At 43.5% G+C, this 19,047-nt stretch overlaps 1 protein-coding gene across 3 annotated transcripts in view; it reads left to right on the top strand.

The window, feature by feature from the left end:
• The first annotated feature begins 17,925 nt into the window (after nt 1-17,925).
• LOC108752432 (optomotor-blind protein-like) overlaps nt 17,926-19,047 on the top strand; it is a 95,869-nt gene continuing 94,747 nt past the window's right edge. For all 3 annotated transcript variants that reach the window (XR_001939557.1, XM_018493239.1, XM_018493238.1), the window contains exon 1: nt 17,926-18,777. Coding sequence is in view for 2 of the 3 variants with exons in the window: in XM_018493239.1 (XP_018348741.1) it covers nt 18,036-18,777 (742 nt within the window). In the remaining variant the exon portion in view is untranslated. The remainder of the gene's footprint in view (nt 18,778-19,047) is intronic.

The following is a 19,047-nucleotide window of genomic DNA, read 5'->3' as shown; positions in this document are numbered from 1 at the left end:
ATTATACATAGGCGATATTTTCAATAGGTCTCGATATACGGTAAGGTCTCATAAAGCGCTAATCCGAGTGTAGAATATTTCCAGCGTGACAATCGCTCGCATCTATATTAATTAAATATTTACGATATCGATCGCGTCATCGCATCGAGGCAACTTGCCGGCGCGCTTTCATGGCGCGACATGAATCGGGAGGTCGAGTTTCCGACCGATTCCGGGGATATCGGGGACTCGGGGAGGCGGTCGGCCGAATTTCCATTGGTGCTCACCTCAGGGGTGGTTTTTGGCCGAGCTGCCCCGAAGAAAGGGGCCCCTTCGCACACGACGGCACAAAACGCTTCGCGCTAATACACGTACGGCTGGGCACGACGCTAGAAAACTCACCCTCGGAGAGAGGAAAAAAAAAAACGCGTCGCTCATAATGGAAGCGAAGCTATCCCTCCTGCCTCCGCTATCCGCCCTTCCGCGGCCCCCTTTTTATACCGACGATGGTGCACGCGTGTGCCATTGGGAATTTCCGAAATATATATCCCCGTACGTCCTATTGTCGGGCGAAGAATGGCCGGAATTTCATAGTTTCCTCCATCTTTTCCTACGTTTTCACAAGCGGCGCGAGGGAGATCGTATTTCGGGCTCTCTCTTTACGACGCGATGTATGCTCCGCTTGCGCCCGCGTTCGGAGTTTTTCCTTCACGGGTTCCCTCTTGCTTTGCGAACCACCCGCTTTTGCAGGCGGTATCGAGGTGAAACGTGCAATGTATGTAAGTATAAGAATCGTGGACACTCGGCTTGTAATAAGGAAAATGTCGTAAGTGAAATTTACAACGCGGCGAGTGGTGCTCCAAGCAAATTTGTATGCACCGACAGTTTGAGTGGCCATTGTGATGTAACTCATCGTCTTGATTCTGGATCTTTTTTGCGACGTAATCCTTTTTATGGACTATTCTTAATATATATCCATGAGAAATTTCTTTTCTTACTTTATACATGACAGATACGTAAACAATATTGTAACAAAATTGCTATTTTAATATAGCTTATTATTTTTAGTAAGTCGAAACGTGTGCGTTCTACTTAACGTTGTAATAAATATTTCAGAATTTATATATCAACCTTTAATGGTCGTATAAAGCCTATTTATAATTCATTTGCGTTGCATCGAAACGCGAGCGTATGTTAATTAGATATTACATATATGTATATTGTATCGCATTATTTTTATTCAGTCAAGAATAAAAGTATACGAATACGTGAAAATATTTATTATGCTTGGTTAACAAACGATTAAACGGTTTGAAGGAGACAGCAGCGCTTGTCGCAGTGACTTCAACCATTGGCATTTTCTCTCACGATATGTATAGGAACGGAATTCCTCGCACTAACAGTACGCGCCGGTTCGATTGGCGGAGAGCACTGCGAATGGAGAGACTCTTTAATTTATTTAGATGCCGAGAGCGCGCACGTCCGCCTCACGTCGTTCTCCGTAAGCCGTACAGAGGCTATAGATGAGAGACTCTAGTCGTATAAGTGGAAAGGGTTTAAACGGGTGCATTGCAACCTGCAAATGGGCTGTCAGCAATCCTCGCAACGAAACAACCAACGGTAAACCGGCTAAACTTTTGGAAACTTACACACATTTACAATCATTTATAATACAGCTCGCTGCGAAGCGACGAAACACCTCCTTGTCTCTCTTGCGTGTTGGATTTAGCGCGAATTGATTGCTGACAACAGTAAATACAAAAGTTGCTGAAATATACAAAGACGTGGGAAAACAAGTAAAAACTTTGTCGCCTTAATAATTCAATATCTTGTATATTATATTACAATTTTGCACTTCGGATTGCCTTTGATAGGAGTTAGTAAGTCTGTGTGCAGCGAATAAATCTTCTATTAAGAAACTACTTTGTAAGCGAAACTTTTGCCAGGAATAATATTTAAATTACTGTCTTTAGTTGTCTTATATATGCGCGTGGATAAATGCGTCGATAAAAAATTGTTAAGAAGTATTAACACAATAAATGCACGAAGATTCTGCCAGAAATTGTACTACTTTTCTATTCCAACTCTCTCTCTCTCTCTCTCTCACACACACACACACACACACACACACACACACAGATTTTTTTGATAATTGAGTAAATACTCTCACAGCATTGCTATTATTGCGGTCGCAATCAGAATCGATCAGGAACGCGCAACTATGTGCACTTTCGTGATGCGCGGAATTCCGCGCTAAAATTCTGCTCTAGATTCGAACGAATCGTCGTTGATACCGCCTCTTGCAAAGTTTAGTTGCTCAAACTAAACCTTTGATGGCTAGGGTCGCTGTAGTCCGTCGTGTCCTCGTTCGTTCATGCGAATTCCGCGACTGAAACTGGAGCACGTCTATAGCTGAACGACGTTTGCTCCGTAAACTGTTGGCCACGCGAGGTAAGCAACTTCGGCAGGTCTCTATACCGAGTGACTTTTTGTTTTTTCACGTATTTTTGATTGCCGAGCCGACCTCAGAGTGCCGACGTTCTCTCCTTTTTCCCTATACTAATTACGCGACGTACATATCCGCTAACAAAAAAAAGTCACGTGAGTCGCAAAGTTACGTTCTACACTCTTCTAAAATCCTCATTTCTTTTTCCTTTGGGCACGCATGCCCACAAAATTGTCCCCCGCCCAAAAAGATCTCGCGCAGATACATCACGTATATTGAATTATTTTATCATCGCCGTCGTATGGTTTATATAAATAATCTGTCGTTTTATGTAAATTCGGCTTTTAACGTCACTTTTTCTTTTTACGAGTCTGTTTCCGTGGACAGACTTCTGTTTGTAAGCGCAATTAAAATTGTAAATGTCTAAGCGCACGGAGGGAAATGATAAACGCACCGATGACTTCCGGTATCCGTGGAGGCCTATATTAATGTAACGTACACACGTCCTTCGTGGATGTGGGAAGGTCTTGGCAGATCAATTAAATTTTCACGACGAAGGAGAGACGCGTCATTACGGCGCGACATACCACGACAAAAGAGGCCGAGGCGGGCTAGGCCGCTGCTACGTGCGATATTGAATTATCGATGAGTGTCGTGCGTTTGGATATTCATGTGTTAGCGGCAAACGGCAACATTATGTCCGATGAACGGCCGAACGAGTTCCTTCGTATTGCCCTGTCACGTTCAACGCCGCCCAATGGCCATTTTTCACGAGGCAGGCTTGAGCAAATATATTTTGCGGGATCCTCTGTGCAGATTCATTCATTGTGACATTCAAGATAGGTAATAGCCTTGCTCAAAGCCGGGCGTATGATATCAACGTACTGATTATACTGTAGTGACTCTAAATTTCAATTCCTTTATCGCACAATTTTTTTGCACGAGATTTTGCTACGAGATGTTGTATTATATATCGGTTGCTTATTATTACTATATACTTAAAACATATGTATCGTTTATTTTAAAAAAGTGATACAACTAAACTAATTAAGTTTTTCAGAAAAAGAGAAAAACTATTTTTCAACTCGAATGAAAAATGATTGACTAGTTCATATAATATCTATACTTTATAAAATCATTCGGTAGAAAGAATATACCCTTAGAAAGATAATCAAATATCCTATTTATTATTTTCAAAATCCTTAAAAAAAATCACACTTTCGGAGTTGCGATTTTAACATCTTACAAAATTATAATAAACCTGAAATAATTTATTAAAAGTGATATACTATATACATAACTCGAAATATCACCTATAGTTTATATTTGTCTTGATCAACTAAAAAATAATGAAATTTAAAAAAAAAACAATTTTTTTTTTTCAAATTTTCAATTATCAAAACTGTTTTAACTTTAAGTGCTTTCTCCTTTTTATTTAAAATATGACACAACTCAATATGTGTCATTCTTGTAGAAAATATGATCTTTTTGAAAGCCAAGAACGACGGAAGTATTATTTGGTGGACGTACTGTGAAGTTAAGTCAGTGCTTTACTTTTGAATAAATTAAGGAAACGGTATTATATACGATCTCTTATTATGTCATAAAGAATAATCGTATCACCGACGAAATTCTCGTACAGGATTTTATGTCCAACCGAACGTTTCGCCCGAATCTTGAGTGTTCTTAAGCGTTCGGATCATGACGGTGGCGATCTAAGGGACTGCGGTGTAATCCGATCTAAGAAATCTATGTCGATAGGGCAATAATTAGGCTGCTTAAAGACGGTGAGGTGGAAGCAGGCAGGAGGGAGATCTCGTATACAGAAAGCGCCGCCGCCTCTGTCTCTCGAGCCTTTTCCTTTCCTTCCACGCGCGCTATCAAAAGGAGGGTCCGAAAGGACGACAAGAGGACAGTCGTCATGAAGTACTGCGTTACCCTTTCATCCCTTTCGAAGGCGCGTATACCGCCATGAATAGTCCGGAGATCCGCAAGATTCTAGCCCTCTCCTTCTTCCTCCGTCTCTTCCTATCCCCTTTCCGTTTAACGTACCAACCATACACGTTCCCTTTTCGAAAAAAATAAGACGGAGAAAAACAATTCCAGAAGCGCTGCACTCGTATACGCGTGTCGTCGCCGCCTTCACCGCCGTCGCCATCGTCTTCGTCGTCATCGTTGTCGTCGTTGGCTGCAGCTTGACGTCCCTGTGAACTACACTTCGGGCTCGTATCCGCACTCTGAAATTGAGGGAGGGGACTGACGACTGACTTTTCTCTCTCTCTCTCTCTCTCTCTCTCTCTTTCTCTCTCTCGCTGGTATAATGGCGGGTTCGACACAAGGCCCCAAAAGAAACCCATAGATATCGCATTGCGCGCCCGGGCGACTGACGGGACAAAACAGCTTGGACCATGAGACAAGGAGAGCGGACCGGGTGGCGACGGGAAGAGAGGGATGAAGGGGCTCCGAGAGGGGCTCCCTCATAAGTTTCGTAAACCAACGAGCGAGAAGAGGGACACGGCATCGAGACGAAAATGAACGGGAGAGAGTAGGACGGATTATAGATTGGACGATAGTCTTGAGTATGAGAGCGGCGGAGATGAAGGTGAAAGAGATGGAATGCGATGGTTGCGAACAATGTTTTCACGTCACGGAGCATCGCTCGCCGGTATCGGCGGACGCGAGAGATTATTAGGTCCTCCTCACGTGCCGATCCATTAATTAACCATTACTGTTCCCTGCGACACTTTAGGCTGAGCACCGCGAAATTGAAAGAGAGTCAAAATGCCATTCTTCCAGGGATACTTGAAAAATGAAAGCTTTTTACGAGCGTGAGCAGTTCGTTGGCATCAAATCACGATCGATCGCTACAAATTACAACTCGACGATACATTCGTCTAATGTATTTTTTCTCCTTCCGGTACCAATTATGTTGCTTATGGAGAATTATGGAGAATCTACGGTTAATTCGATGTAGCCACGTGCTATTGCTAAACAATGGAAAATTTTATTTGTCATCACATGAGAAAGTAACCCTATATGCCACACGCATAATAACGATCGATGTTGAAAGAATCGCGCGTGTCGCGATGTTACCACCGTAAACATCAGACGACGTTATTATTTTCTTCAATTATGAATTGGCATTTCTATGACGGATCTCTCCGCAATAAAATTAGCCTGCCGTTTTCCAGTGTACCACGTATTGGACAAAACCCGCGGCGACAGTACCGAGATAGTATCGAAGGGTGAATAGCAAAGTTGTCGTCGGTAAACTATAGCTTACTTGCATAGGTAATCAGTTTCTAAATAAAAGTCAAGTCGATAAAATGGCGATTGTGTATACGCATTCCCTGTGTTACACAGCGTTGACATCTCTTCGAACTTGAATTACTACACGTAATTCGCTACGATTGAAACTATCCCCGTTTATTCGATATTTCTTTTATACTCGCAATAAACGAATCGTTTTAGTTGACGAAATGTCCAATACTGTATTTTTGCACAGTACAATAATTATTTTTTTCTTTAATGTAAAGTTTTGATGAGGAGAAATTTTTCAAGAAAACTGTTTACTGTCATTTGTTAGTTAATTATAAAAAAATTACGTGAAAGCAGCATATCAAACGCAAAATTTAATACATTATTTAACTTAACGTAATGTTCGAATTTTGTGTGTGTGCAACATAGCAACATGTTACCGCTTTTAGCATATTACAAGTTTTGTTGCGAGTATCGTTCATGCTCAATCGATACGTTACATTCTAGTACATACTGATACTCTAAAGCTCACATCTATTTTAAGATAGTTGGTAATAGTTAACGAGATATTCTACATGTGATTCGTCATACATGCTTGCATCGCCACTTTTATTGTTAACTCGAAGTCAGTCCTCGGATGTCAATCGTGACTTTTATACAAGTCGGACAGGTCTGTGGCCTTGTAGATTTTCCATGTTATGCGCAACTGGATATCTGTTTAGAAATTTCGTGAATCCCCTTTATAATTTCACGTGTTACTGAAATTGGCAGCATGCTAACAATGCTGCCAATTTCAGATGATAAGTCATATGAAAATGTATTTGACAGATATAGTTTCAAAATAGTTAATTTACAAAAAGACTCTCTCGACATTTTTTCTTATAGTTTTCTGCGTGTGAGTTAATTTATCTTTCACAATTATTATTACTCTACAATTAATTCAATGTAGCAATAAATTAGAATGATGTTAGGCGTAACAGAGAAATTTCTCACGTTATGAAATACGTGCGCTCAGATAACTTCTAAATTTACTTAAGAGAAACGCAAATTATTATCCAAAAATACGATAATACTTATAAATAAATCAACATCTTCATTCGCGGGTTCTCGAAATAGAAGACATATCTAGTCTAGTCAGTCGGTTTAAATAGTTACTTGTACGATGAGTTAAATGGGTTCCACGCGGCGGTACACCTACGGCGAATTCAATCAACTGCATGCCCGATAATTCAATCAATGGCGCGAAGTTGACTCCCGGAAACACAATCGAGTCTCCGCGTTATCGGAAGTGAATTTCGAGTAGAACAATTGTCGCTCCCAGCTATACATGGGCTAACGAATCGATAATTCGTTGCCGAGATCCGGCGACGGTTACGCAACATATGTTGTGTTAATTTCGCTGCAATCTACGCTGCAATCTATTCGATATGTACCTTGAGCCGCACGATGTGAGTATTAATTATCTAATTAATAGCGAAGCTCCGGAGTACGCGTGATTAACAGATTGTCGCGGCTCTTTATTCGTCATGCTTTCACATTTCCAACCAAAAAGTAATAATTTCACCATCTGTCCTCCACTGTAAATTAATTATTTATAATTAAATATAATTAATTTATAATAATAGGTATAAAAATAATTAACTATATTTTTTAAATATATTACTTGCGTTGACAAGTGACGCATTTCAAAATTAGCAACTTTTCAGTAGAACATTTTCAAAAGGAATAGTGAATATGCATAATTTCACTTTCTTTTCATCTTTCATGTTATACCAACGTATGCACTCTTTAAAATTATATCATGAGTTTTCAAAATGCGAGCACTACACAACTTCAATGCTAATTTTTTTATTTTTATCATTTTTCTATCAAAGTGGCGATGTAAGATTTTTCAAATCATATTCAATTTTTGTAAATCTTTATCAAATTCAAATATGTAGAAAATCTAAGACATCGAGAGTAAATTTCACTTGGAATTTTAATTCACTGGGCCGAATTGAAAGATCTCGAGATTTTAAAATCGCATTATAAAAGAAACGAATATTTTCAAACGAAGATGCCACGCTAAACCTGCAAAGCGTTACGAGGCTTATTGTGGAGAGATTCTCGTTTACCAAAACTATCAATTGATGTCGGGGCACAAATAGGGTAACGCGCGGTATAACACACTCGCAGCTGCACCCTCGAACACCGAAATCCAAACAGAGCGCATATATCTCCTCGCCTGTCCATCTGTCGTTGTGTAACGGAACACCGGCTAATAGTATTAGAAATATATATATATATCTCGGACTAAACTACCCCTGTCAAACCACTCGATCGAGAACCACCCTCCCGCTTCTGGCTTTCCTGCTCTTCTACAGATCGCTACGGTCGCTACGGATTACGTCGGTAAACGTCGGGGTTCGTCGAACGAATTCTGATCTCTCTAGCTTCTTCCACCCCAAAATCTGCTAAACACATCGATGGATCGGCGATATCCCATCGAGGGCTCGACACTCGCCGACCCCGATTTATTATCCAAATCTATCGGCGTATTTGTCGCTGCATGTTAACAGGACGACTGTATTATCCTTGTATATCTACGAGAGTGTATCGCATTAATTCAATCTATCTACGTGCCTTTGCAATTGTGCGTTATTAATTCTGATAAGAAAAAAAAGAAAAAAAACTTATTCCTAATTCTCATTGCGTTATTATATTATGCACAATGTTTGACTGATTTATGTGCAACTATAATCATAAAACTCTTAAGAATTAACACATAAATGTGTTTTACCTTCGATAAAAGCGTTACTACGTCGAAGTGCCAATTTTATAACAACTATATAGTAACGTTTATTCGAATATTCGTTCGTGCTGCACGATGAAGTCGATCGTCGAAAACTCAGGTTAAGAAGCGTAAGGTATAATCGACATTGACGCATTTTTTCCCTCTTTTTTCGCCACTGCATGCATCCCATCACGTAGTTAGCAGTACGTAGTCGGACGGGCTGGAGAATTCGAAAATCGTGACGTGTCGAGCGCGCGGGTAGGCGCCGTGGAGACGGCGGATGCCGGTTTTTGTTTGCCTGTTTGTTGTTTGTTCCGGGCGTTTCGTTGCCGCGTCGTGTCGGTTAGATACTTGACTCTCCTCTCGCGCTCCCGCGTTTTCCTGAACCGGCCACGATCTCCTCTCTCGCTCGCTCTCTCTCTCTCTCTCTCTATCTTTCCCCTCCTCGTTTCTCCTATCCGGAGAATCGATCGGAGCGTGCAAATTTACACGCCCGCGGCGCGCTGGAGTGACGTCGGGAATTTTCGCTGTCTTTCCACACTTCTAAACCATCACCGTCACCGCCACCACCTCTCGTCGTCTACTTCTCCAGCCCTTTGTCCCTCTCTCGTCCTCGTCGACAACGATCACCCCCGAAGCTATCCGATGGCTTTGCCATCGCTCTCTCGGTGGGGATGGATCGGCATGCCCTCCGATTGTTTCATCCGATTGTTACAGAGAGCCGCGGGTAATCCTGTCCCATTAAAATACTTAATTGATTTGTTCCGTGCGTCCTCGCGCACAATTTTCCCGTCTATCCCAGCGATAGTCCGTTGCTAAGCCTGGCGCGGTGTTTCTTTGCTGAATTTTCTGAGGAAAAGAGCTCAATCGCCTTTGAAGGTGATGACGAGTAGACGCCGTTTACGCTCCAATTTCAATCTACTGATGATCAGTTGGTATCACGCAACCTTCATTAGTGTCCTCTTCGATTCCCCAGCGCGAACAAGTTACTTAAAGCGGGATCCGTAAGCGCACGTTCCAGCCTCTCGTGCGCAGAGAAAAATCCGTTTCTCTTCATTCGTTAAAGTGTATTCTTGCGGCACAATCACAAGTTTTACACTTGTACAAACAGTTTCGCTTATCATTTCATGTTTGTATTTTGTATATTTTACATATGTATATACATATGTGTGTGTGTGTGTGTGTGTGTGTGTGTGTGTGTGTGTGTGTGCGCGCGCGCGCGCGTGCGTAAAAGTAAATTTCGACATTACACGCACGTCTATGAATAGTGTTTCATGGATGGTATAAACTGCAGGCTGCCTCACGTCTATAACATCGTCGAAGTCTCGAGGAACTCGAGAGGGACGCATGTGCTAAGATATGAGAAGATGAAGCAGCTAACAGTACAAAATTGGCCGCGGTACTCCTTCTCTCGGAGAAACAAGCTGCGACTTGATGAGTTTGGCGTTAAATTCAGCCGTCAAGGCTTTCAGCTCCGTTCCACCCCGCCTTTAGTCTCGTCACCCTCGCGCGAGTTACTCCTCCCATTCCGTTGTCTCTTTCGCGAGTTACTCGCGGAGAGAGCGAAGCGCGACGGTCGTCACGCACATGCTGCAACGACCTTTCGCGTTCAAAAGCTTTGTTTATGGCCCGAGAAGATTTATAGGCTGCGCGCCGATATACATATAGCGGGGCCGATGTACTCTATCTGCTTGGAATCTCCGTTCGAGACGCTGACGAGGGAAATTCATTTCGCGTATCCAGCTTACCGAGTCGCTGTTTGATAAAATAAAAGGCGTCGTGGAATACGATATCTGGTTGTAGGAGATAACCTAAGGATGAGGTAGAGAGAGAGACCGAGATTGTCGATTTTGTGGGGAACAAGTTTTTAAATCGTCTATTATATCTCTCATTTCAAAAGTGACACTACTAAGGAGTGATTTTTTGAAATTATTACTATGAATGAATTAGGTAAACATGACTCTATCGATTATTAAAAGCGAATTAACTTTACTTGATAAAAAAATCGCCAAAATCGTCACAACTCAAACAGGGCAGTGAAATTTTTAAGAATCGTGGAACAAAGATATTTGATTATGTATCAAGAATATGTTCGTTTTGAGGATATTATTCGATTAATGAATAATTTTCTATCAAGTTGAAAAGTAGTTTTTTTCTTTTTTCTAAGAAACTTGAATTTTTTTAGTTGCATCACTTTTAAAGGGAAGGAGATATATAAAAAAATGTGTATATTCATAGAGGAAATTAAATATGAAAGGTACATTTACAATTAGATAAATCAGATAAAGCATAGTAATACTGTTATACAGGTATTGGATGAATGTACACTGTTAAATCTATAGTGTCAAATTTAACCTAATGTAAGCCGCCACTGCTTCTACTCAATTATACATTAGGTTAAATTTGACACTATAAACAGTGTAATATCGGACATATTAATATTCACGTTTACATTTCTTCCACGTTTCTAGCGCATGTTTTCAATCTTGCAATCGCAAGATTTAAAGGTGACCCTACACGATCAATAATACTGTCAGCATTAACAAATACTGATGATTACGTACGTGGTTAATATTAGTAGATTGACGTAGAATACTGTCGGTGATCTGGATTTTGATTCTCGAGCATCGGTATCAGTTTCATTAAGATCCACGTCACAGTATGTCACAGTGCAATAGATGAGGTATGTAAAACTAAAGTGAAGTATTTTGTCAATAATACTAGTCGTAAGGTTGTAAAAATACTGAAAATGTTGATGCATACTGTCAGTATTACCGATTAGTATTATTATGGACCGTGTGGGGTCATCTTGAGTCGATATATTTTTTTCTTGCACATGAACTCATCCGACTCGATTTCCCTCTCCTGTATACAGTTCGTCAGTTTCCAGAATTTCGCAGCCACTGTGGTTAACTAATGCGACTACGCGTATGCGATGGTTCACCGCATCGGGGGAGGAACAAATGGTCTATATCGGGGTGGCGTACTCGCCAACAGTGGTTGGTAGGCATCATTAATTATATGCGAGTTATTGGCACTATCAACGTAGCGTTTCAAAGACCGGATGCACTACATACGCGTACTGTCCACTTCCTGCGGGCGGAACAGCCACGCGCAATCGAAGACATAATTTGATAGTAATATTATCGCCTAAAGCGCAAAGTTTATATCATTTTGACGGAACACTGATTTTGAAACGACCTATACGGTGCAATTATTATAGCTTAAGAAACTTGTTACATAACATTTTTCAATTTCTTTAAAAAGCATACGTTAACTCTGTAGGTACATACTTTCTCTCATTTTCAACGTATTTATCATGCGTCTATACATGTATATCTCGTGGATATATCTTGCCTCTAGATAACTTTATCGTAAATATAAATGTTTATTAGTATACTTTTCCTAACTATATATTATATTTTATCAAGAATCATTTTAGAATATCTATTATTTTGTGAGCAATAAAGTTTGTGCAATCTGAAAGAAAAGTTTGTCTTACATATATGTGTTGCAAAATTGTCCCTGATTATTCATAAAATCACCTACTTTTCATTGCATGCTTTACCACATGTGATACATGAGCTCTTTATTTAATCGTTAATTGTCCTTTTGATATATTTGATTATTATTGCACTAACGATTGAGAGAATACAATGTTAAACAATTGCTTTTAATATTTCTACATTAGAAGCAAAATTTAATTTAACCAAATAAAAAAAGTTCTATACATACGTGACAAGATTTCAGTTTTAGTTATGTTGAATCGCCATACACTGGTGGGGGAGGGGGGGAGGGAGGAGGGGAGAGATTATCAGAAATCTCACGTTTCTTCGTACATATATTGTCTTTTTATAGGCCTTGCAGGCCAAAATATTTTTTTAGTCTTACATAATATAATTTAATTATTTCGACGCAGTCATATCGACGCAATAATCTAACGGAGTTTTGTTCATCAATTATATCAAGTCACGTCGCTGGACTGGATATAATTGCCTGGCAAAATCTGTGAGATGTCTTATGGGATGTTCAGCGGCTGCACACCAAGCGATATATACGCGGCATACGGAACGCTGCATCAAGTTCTTTCGTACAAAACTTGAACCAAACCAATCTCCACACTGACCTGCAGCCAACAAGACCACCGTGTACGCGCGCAAAAAAGATCTCACCGTGTATGCTGGACAACGTACGCGCGCGCGCGTGTAAAACACATTGCTACCTCTGTGTGTCCCGTCTTTTCGTCCTACTCTCATCGTGGTCACGGGACGAATGCCACACGAGTCTCCATCCTCGTCTCGCAGACCCCCCCCACTTCCTCGGCTCGTACACTCAGTACGATTCCGTGCGTCGCGTAAGACTAGACCCCTACTTACGGATCGAGTGATGATAGGAGAGGGGAGCAGTCAGGCACGTAGGCGGAGTTAAACCGAGCCACGCCCTATCGCGTTGCCCCTTTACCAGCCCGGTGCGCTCGTCAAATGTTTTTCGTCGCGGATTATGACGCGGTCTGCGCGATTATGACCACCTCTCTCTTTCTCTCGCCCGCGCCGTCGTTCTCCTTCCATCTTATGCCGTTTCCCCCTGACTCCGCATATCACGGCGCTCGGTGGCGGGATTTTTTTTCTTTCTCCTTCTTTCTCTCTTTTTCTGTCTCACACCGCTATCTCCCTGCCGACGAGGACAAACTTTGCTCTTGCCTCAGCCGCTCGCTACCACGTCGTCTCGGACACGCGAAGAGGCGACTAAGCTCCTTCTCTTTCTCACTGTGGGGTTTCTTGCAGTATATATGTACTCGTAGGATTTTCAGACGTTCTTTCTCTCACCTTTCGCTTTATATATATATATATATATATTTTTTTTTTTTTTTCGTTTTCTTTACGTTTCACTGCCTCTATTCGATAGCTAACATATAGTAGCTTCGATTGCCGCCGCACATTTTCTTCAGATCGATCAAGGAAAGAAAGAAAACGAAAAGTGTAGAATGAGCTGTCTACGACGAGTGTCTGATAATCTAGCAGGATGGAGACAAATGAGAACTGGTATAAGGTGAAGTTATGAGAAATAATCTATCAGATGTACACGCTGTATTAATAATTGTTACACGAGTAACTCAACTTGTTTAATCTTCTACTCCAAAGATAAAAGAAATAAGAAAATTTCAGCTTTAAAATAAAATTGATTTGGGAAAATTTTTTTTAATTTGGAAAGTCTAGACATATGCTATAATCATATTTAAATCAATAAAATATTATAAAGATATCGCATTTTACTATGATACTAATATCAATATTTCAAATATCAAATTTATACTAATATTAACTTTATGTAAACCATTATGTATATAATACATAAATTTTCTATAAATAAAATTTATACATATATGTATATTACAAATTTTTTTTCGCGTTATATAATATCGATGTATTCATTTCGACATATTCTGAAATATGTTTACCTATATGAAATTTGAAACATGATTAGAGGCAAAAGTCTTCAAGCACTATTATTATTTTTCTCTTATGAAGTAAATCAGAAAAATTGAGTTTATAAAAAGTGCAATGGAAAGGTGCACGTTGCCAATAATTCACTGTAGAAGCAATAAATAATGAAGCAACATGATCCGCCCCTTTATTCCAGACGTTTAATCCTCCCGCGTTTCTCTCTCCCCATATAATTATGATTAAACCGGATCACGGCCTGGCAGACTGAATTTCGCTGTGGGCCAGTAAAAAAACAATTTCCGATCGACGGTTTCAGTGTGACGGTCACTCTTTACGATGCTCCCGAATAATGTGATTCTGGATACATAATTCCAGTCCGCACGAGTAGACAAGCTTCTCGCGGATTTGGCAACACTGTGATGCTCTGGGCGTCTCAGCGACACTCTGCGGCGCGAAGGACGAGCGTCGAGCGTTTCACGACAGCGAAAAAGCGGGAGAGGTTTCGCTAGGAGTAAAGGGTGAAGGGCGGCACCCGCGAGAGACGAGACGGGGAAGCACAGCGGACGACAGAGAGACGGTGAGCGCGAGAGGGGAACGGATTGGATCACGTGATATCGTAAGAGGGGATGATCGCGGTAACGGTAGGGGTATAGGGGGTGTGGCTACGGGTTTTCTCTCTGTCGCTGCTACCGCTATACTGAAACGAGAGACGCAGCGCCTGCGAGTGCAAGCGAGAAGGACGGAGTGAGACAGGGTGAGACTCATGACGCTGTACCGTGCGAATTTTGGCACGGCTCTCGAAAACTTCTCACTCGCGGTATTTCGCGGAAAACTCGGTGAATTCCCGATGTGGTTGCGAATTGTATTGCATTACGGCGATGATAAAGTATATTCGCCACGCGAGTGCATGTACGATGAAAAGATATTTATATGGATATCTATACATTTTTGAGTGAAACTCGTCGCCAAACTTGATTTTACACAGATGAATTATATTTCAAACCTCGTTCTCAAGATTACAACATGTAATAATAGTGCTTCTCTGAGATACCATTATACATGTTGTAATGTTTTCGAATGAGACTCTTTATATAATTTCGATCGTACTTCACTTACAGACAAGTTCGTTTCATCTTCAATTGTGTGATTTTTCGCGCCTCTGATTCGCTTGGATAAGAATTTTGGTGTTTTTCCAATTCCGGAATTGTAAGATATAATAAGTCAGAAGATGTAATATTATTGGCAAAAGTACGTTACATTATACTACACTTTATTAATTGGAGGTATGTTATACTCCATATCATTAAGTTAGAACTTTTGGGGATATGTATTCCTTATTATTAAGTTAGAATTTTATTAAACGACAGTTGAAGTTAAAGTTATAATAATATCTGGATAGAAATTACTAAAAATATGCAGTTAACGATGCACGGGTATCTGTTCATATGATCCATATTATCTGAGTAATCGAAATTCGCTTATCCATAATACATAAATTTTAATTCTTTTATCATAATGGAGTTAAATAATTCGGAACACGCATGTTAAAAATGCATTTATTGAAATACGCAAATCTAAACTTACTGATAATATAATATACATATGTGATAAATGTATAGTATATTTAAGCAAATTTCTCGATTATATTCAAACGGTATCGCCAACCAATAAAAATTAATTAGTATTTACTAAAACTATAATATGTGTTTGAGTAACTCATTTCTCAATTCTGATCAAATTATTCATTTGTTTCAAGCGAAAAAATTATTTCTTCGCTCTGGTGCTTATACTTGAATTTTTATTAGAAGAAAAATATTATTTTGTTATGCTTATATATATATATACATAAATATAATGAGATATCTGGAAAAAAAAATTTTCAATCAAAAGAATGCAATTAATCGAGATGCGGAATATCTGATAGCAATAGCATTATTCTACGGTACACGAAACGAAGGTGTCGACCAACGTGGCAACTCAGATGTGAAAATTCTCTCGCGTGTCAAATGCGAGAGCGTTAACGTTCAGTCGGCGAAGATTCGAGCGAGCTCCACTAACGACACCTCGCGACGTCGCGTCGGTCGTGCGCTCCCTTCCTCTGCACTTCGGTGCCCCCGCCCTCGTTGGAAGGCAGTGACGCAGGGTGGTGTTAATGGGCGTACTCGCGGTTAACACCCTTAGAACGGAGATGGTGGGGGCACGCGAGACGAGTGTACCGTTTCACCGACGACAAACGAAGAGCGCCGCGAGTGTGTGTACGTGACGCGCAGCGGTGGGGATAAGTCCGTCGGGAGAGGAGACAGGGAGAGGTCGTGTGCGAAGGCGCGAGTGAGACCGGTCGTTGGCTCGAGTAGCGTCGGGAAAGGCGTCGAGTCCAACGCCGCTCGGATTGGCGCCGGAACGCCAATCCGGAGTACGAGCGCTCATTATCGCCCGCGACCGGTTGGTAGGGAGAAGGTGCCGCGAAATTCACCCTATCCCTTCTCCCCACCGGCTCGCCGGGTTTCGTTTCATCGCATCTCGGTCTTCGTTGCTCCCGCGGCTGCTTGCAGACAGTTGGGGAAGGCCGTCTCCCCACTCCCAGGCCCGGCCGGCGATAGAGGAAGGGAGGAGGAGCCCCCGCCCGCATGGTCTCAGTCTTCGCGTCGCTGCCCTCCAGCATTCACGCCTCCCGCGTCCGTTCTGCGGCGCAGGCACAGACCGCGGTCTGTATACACGCGCGCGTACGACGCACACGCACACACGGCGCCGCGGACCACCCATATACACGCGGCCGTCGCCGCGCGTACACACCGCCCTGAATCCGGACGGGGACTTTAGCACACCAACACCTCCGTGGGAGGTGTGGGGGTGAGCCCCCAGAGTAGGTGTCAATCCTAGCGCTGCTCAGTGACCATCGCGGCGCCACCCAAGTAACACCTTTCGTCCGAAAGGCTCTTCAGCCCCGACCGAACGTCCTCGTCAGCGCCTCATCATCGCCGTACTCGCCTCGTCGTCGAGAGAAGGATATATCCGCGCGTCGCTCCTATTTATTTATTTCATCGTCGTCAAATCGTCCACTTGCGTTACCTTCGTAAATCGCCAATCAGCGCTCAGTGAGAGACCGGCTTGAGGCTGACGAATTCCCTAACATTCGACTGAACTGTCCTCTCTCTCTCTTTCTCTCTGTCAAGATCACTGGTGATCTTTTAATCCGTCGGACGACCAAAAGACGAGTGCCCGAGTGTCGCGTTTTTCGCAGAGCATTCGAGAGAAACGAGAAGAAGAGGAAAAGACGGCGGCGGAAAGGTGAAGGCAGAAGATTTTCGGTGGCGAACGAGTCGGTGACGAGTAAGTGATTAGTGAGAGCAACGGATTTGCCGCTATGGCCTAGAGTGACTCGCGGCTAGTGTCTCGACATGGGAGTGACTCTTATATTGAAGATCTATCACGCGGCGTCATCACCGTAGACGTCCGCTCGCGAGTGCCACCACAGCTCGTCGACGATTCCGAGTGTCTCCAGTGCGACCTCTCGTCGGGCTCGGCCCGATTCAGATCAGGTGCTGCGAAAGCGGACGACAGTCTCGCGAGTGATAGTCCGATCGAATGCACTCGGTGCCACTTCTTGGTGGAAAGATCGCTGAAACGTCGGACAATCCTGCCGGCAGGATCGAGTGTTCGCATCGTAAGATGTCGACTAGGCAATTTCCATCGTCGTTCCGCAGTAGCGAGACGATCGTCGGTGATTTTCCACGCGTGCCGGAAATTGGCGCGAAAGAACGTGGGCGTCCCGAGGCATCCGAACGTGATCCATAGTGATCGTCGGAAGGCGCGGTTGATTATCTCTCGCACACGCGGACGCGCGTTCCTATAATCCTCGGATATGTGGAGGAACGAGCGTAATCGTTGAGCTAGCATAAGCGGATAAGAGATTCGCGCGAGGAAACGCGCGTGAGTGAACGCAGTCGCGGCTGCTGCGTCGAACGTCGATCCGACGGCTCGTGAACGGTGTGACTCCCCGCGTGCGGAATTCGGATCGTGGGAATTCGGATCGGGTAGGAGGTACGCGGCGAGAGCAAAATCTAGAGCGGCGCGGCGCAAGGTTTGAGTCACTCGAAGAGGAATCTCGCGCGACTCGGCACACCCGCCCGTCTCGATGAGATTCGAACAAGACACGGCGTGCAGGGGTACCCACTGCGCCAGCACTCCGCAACCCTCCGCGCTGCAGCAGCGATCACGGCCCGAGGAGGTGGTGGTGGAGGAGGAGGAGGACTCCTCCGCGAAGGACGTCGACGGTCAACGACGTAGACTTGGCATAGAATTGGAGGCTAACGTGGTCGAGGGTGCGAATACGGGGCCGCGGGCCGAGGCCGGGGGGCCTGGGATGGCGTATCCCGCGTCAGCGACGGCTCTGAATCAACATTCGACCTTCGCTAACTCGATCGCCGGCGGCACGCCGCCCGCCAGCAACCCGAACGGCCACATCACCGGACCCCTACCGGCACCGGCGGCACCGCGACCGACGGACTTTAGCGTCTCCTCGCTCTTGACCGCGGCGAGTAGCCATCCGCCTGGTATTTTGGGCGGCTCGTCGTCCCAGGGTAGCGCTTCCCCGCCGCCCGGCGGACCCGGCAGTCCGGCCGCGGCGCCGGAGACTCCGCCGCCCTTACCCGCGAGCGGCCAGCGTGAATTGTCGCACCCATCCTCGGCGGTGGCGGCCGCGAGTTACTTCAGCGCTGCCGCCCTGGCGGCAGCGAGTTTCTACGGTCCGGCACATCTGCCGCCCACCAGTTCGCCGGGACCAACCGCAGCGGCGGCGCATCATCTTCAGGCCAAGGGGATACTCGCCGGCGCGCATCATCATCCGCACCTCAACCCCCACGGCATTACGCCGCCAGGTGAGCATCGTCTCCCTTTTATCTCCCTTTTATCTTCCTCTTATCTTCCTCTTACCTTCCTTTTACCTCTTTTCACCAATTTTACCTAGCTTAGGCTGGATCTTCATTTTACTTAGTTAGATCCCAGATTCGTCCTGTGGATCCATCCGTCGGATTTTATATTAGTTATTTTCGGTTAGTCTCGCGCGCGTCACGACAGTCAGATTTTCAATTCGCGCGGATCTAGTCGTCCAATCCTCCGACGACTGACCTCTGAAAAAAATGTCTTCG

The sequence above is a fragment of the Trachymyrmex septentrionalis genome, unplaced genomic scaffold, assembly GCF_001594115.1.
Source record: "Trachymyrmex septentrionalis isolate Tsep2-gDNA-1 unplaced genomic scaffold, Tsep1.0 scaffold60, whole genome shotgun sequence".
Lineage (NCBI taxonomy): Eukaryota > Metazoa > Arthropoda > Insecta > Hymenoptera > Formicidae > Trachymyrmex > Trachymyrmex septentrionalis.
The sequence above is the reverse complement of the archived record's forward strand: the minus strand, read 5'-3'. Positions and strand labels throughout refer to the sequence as shown.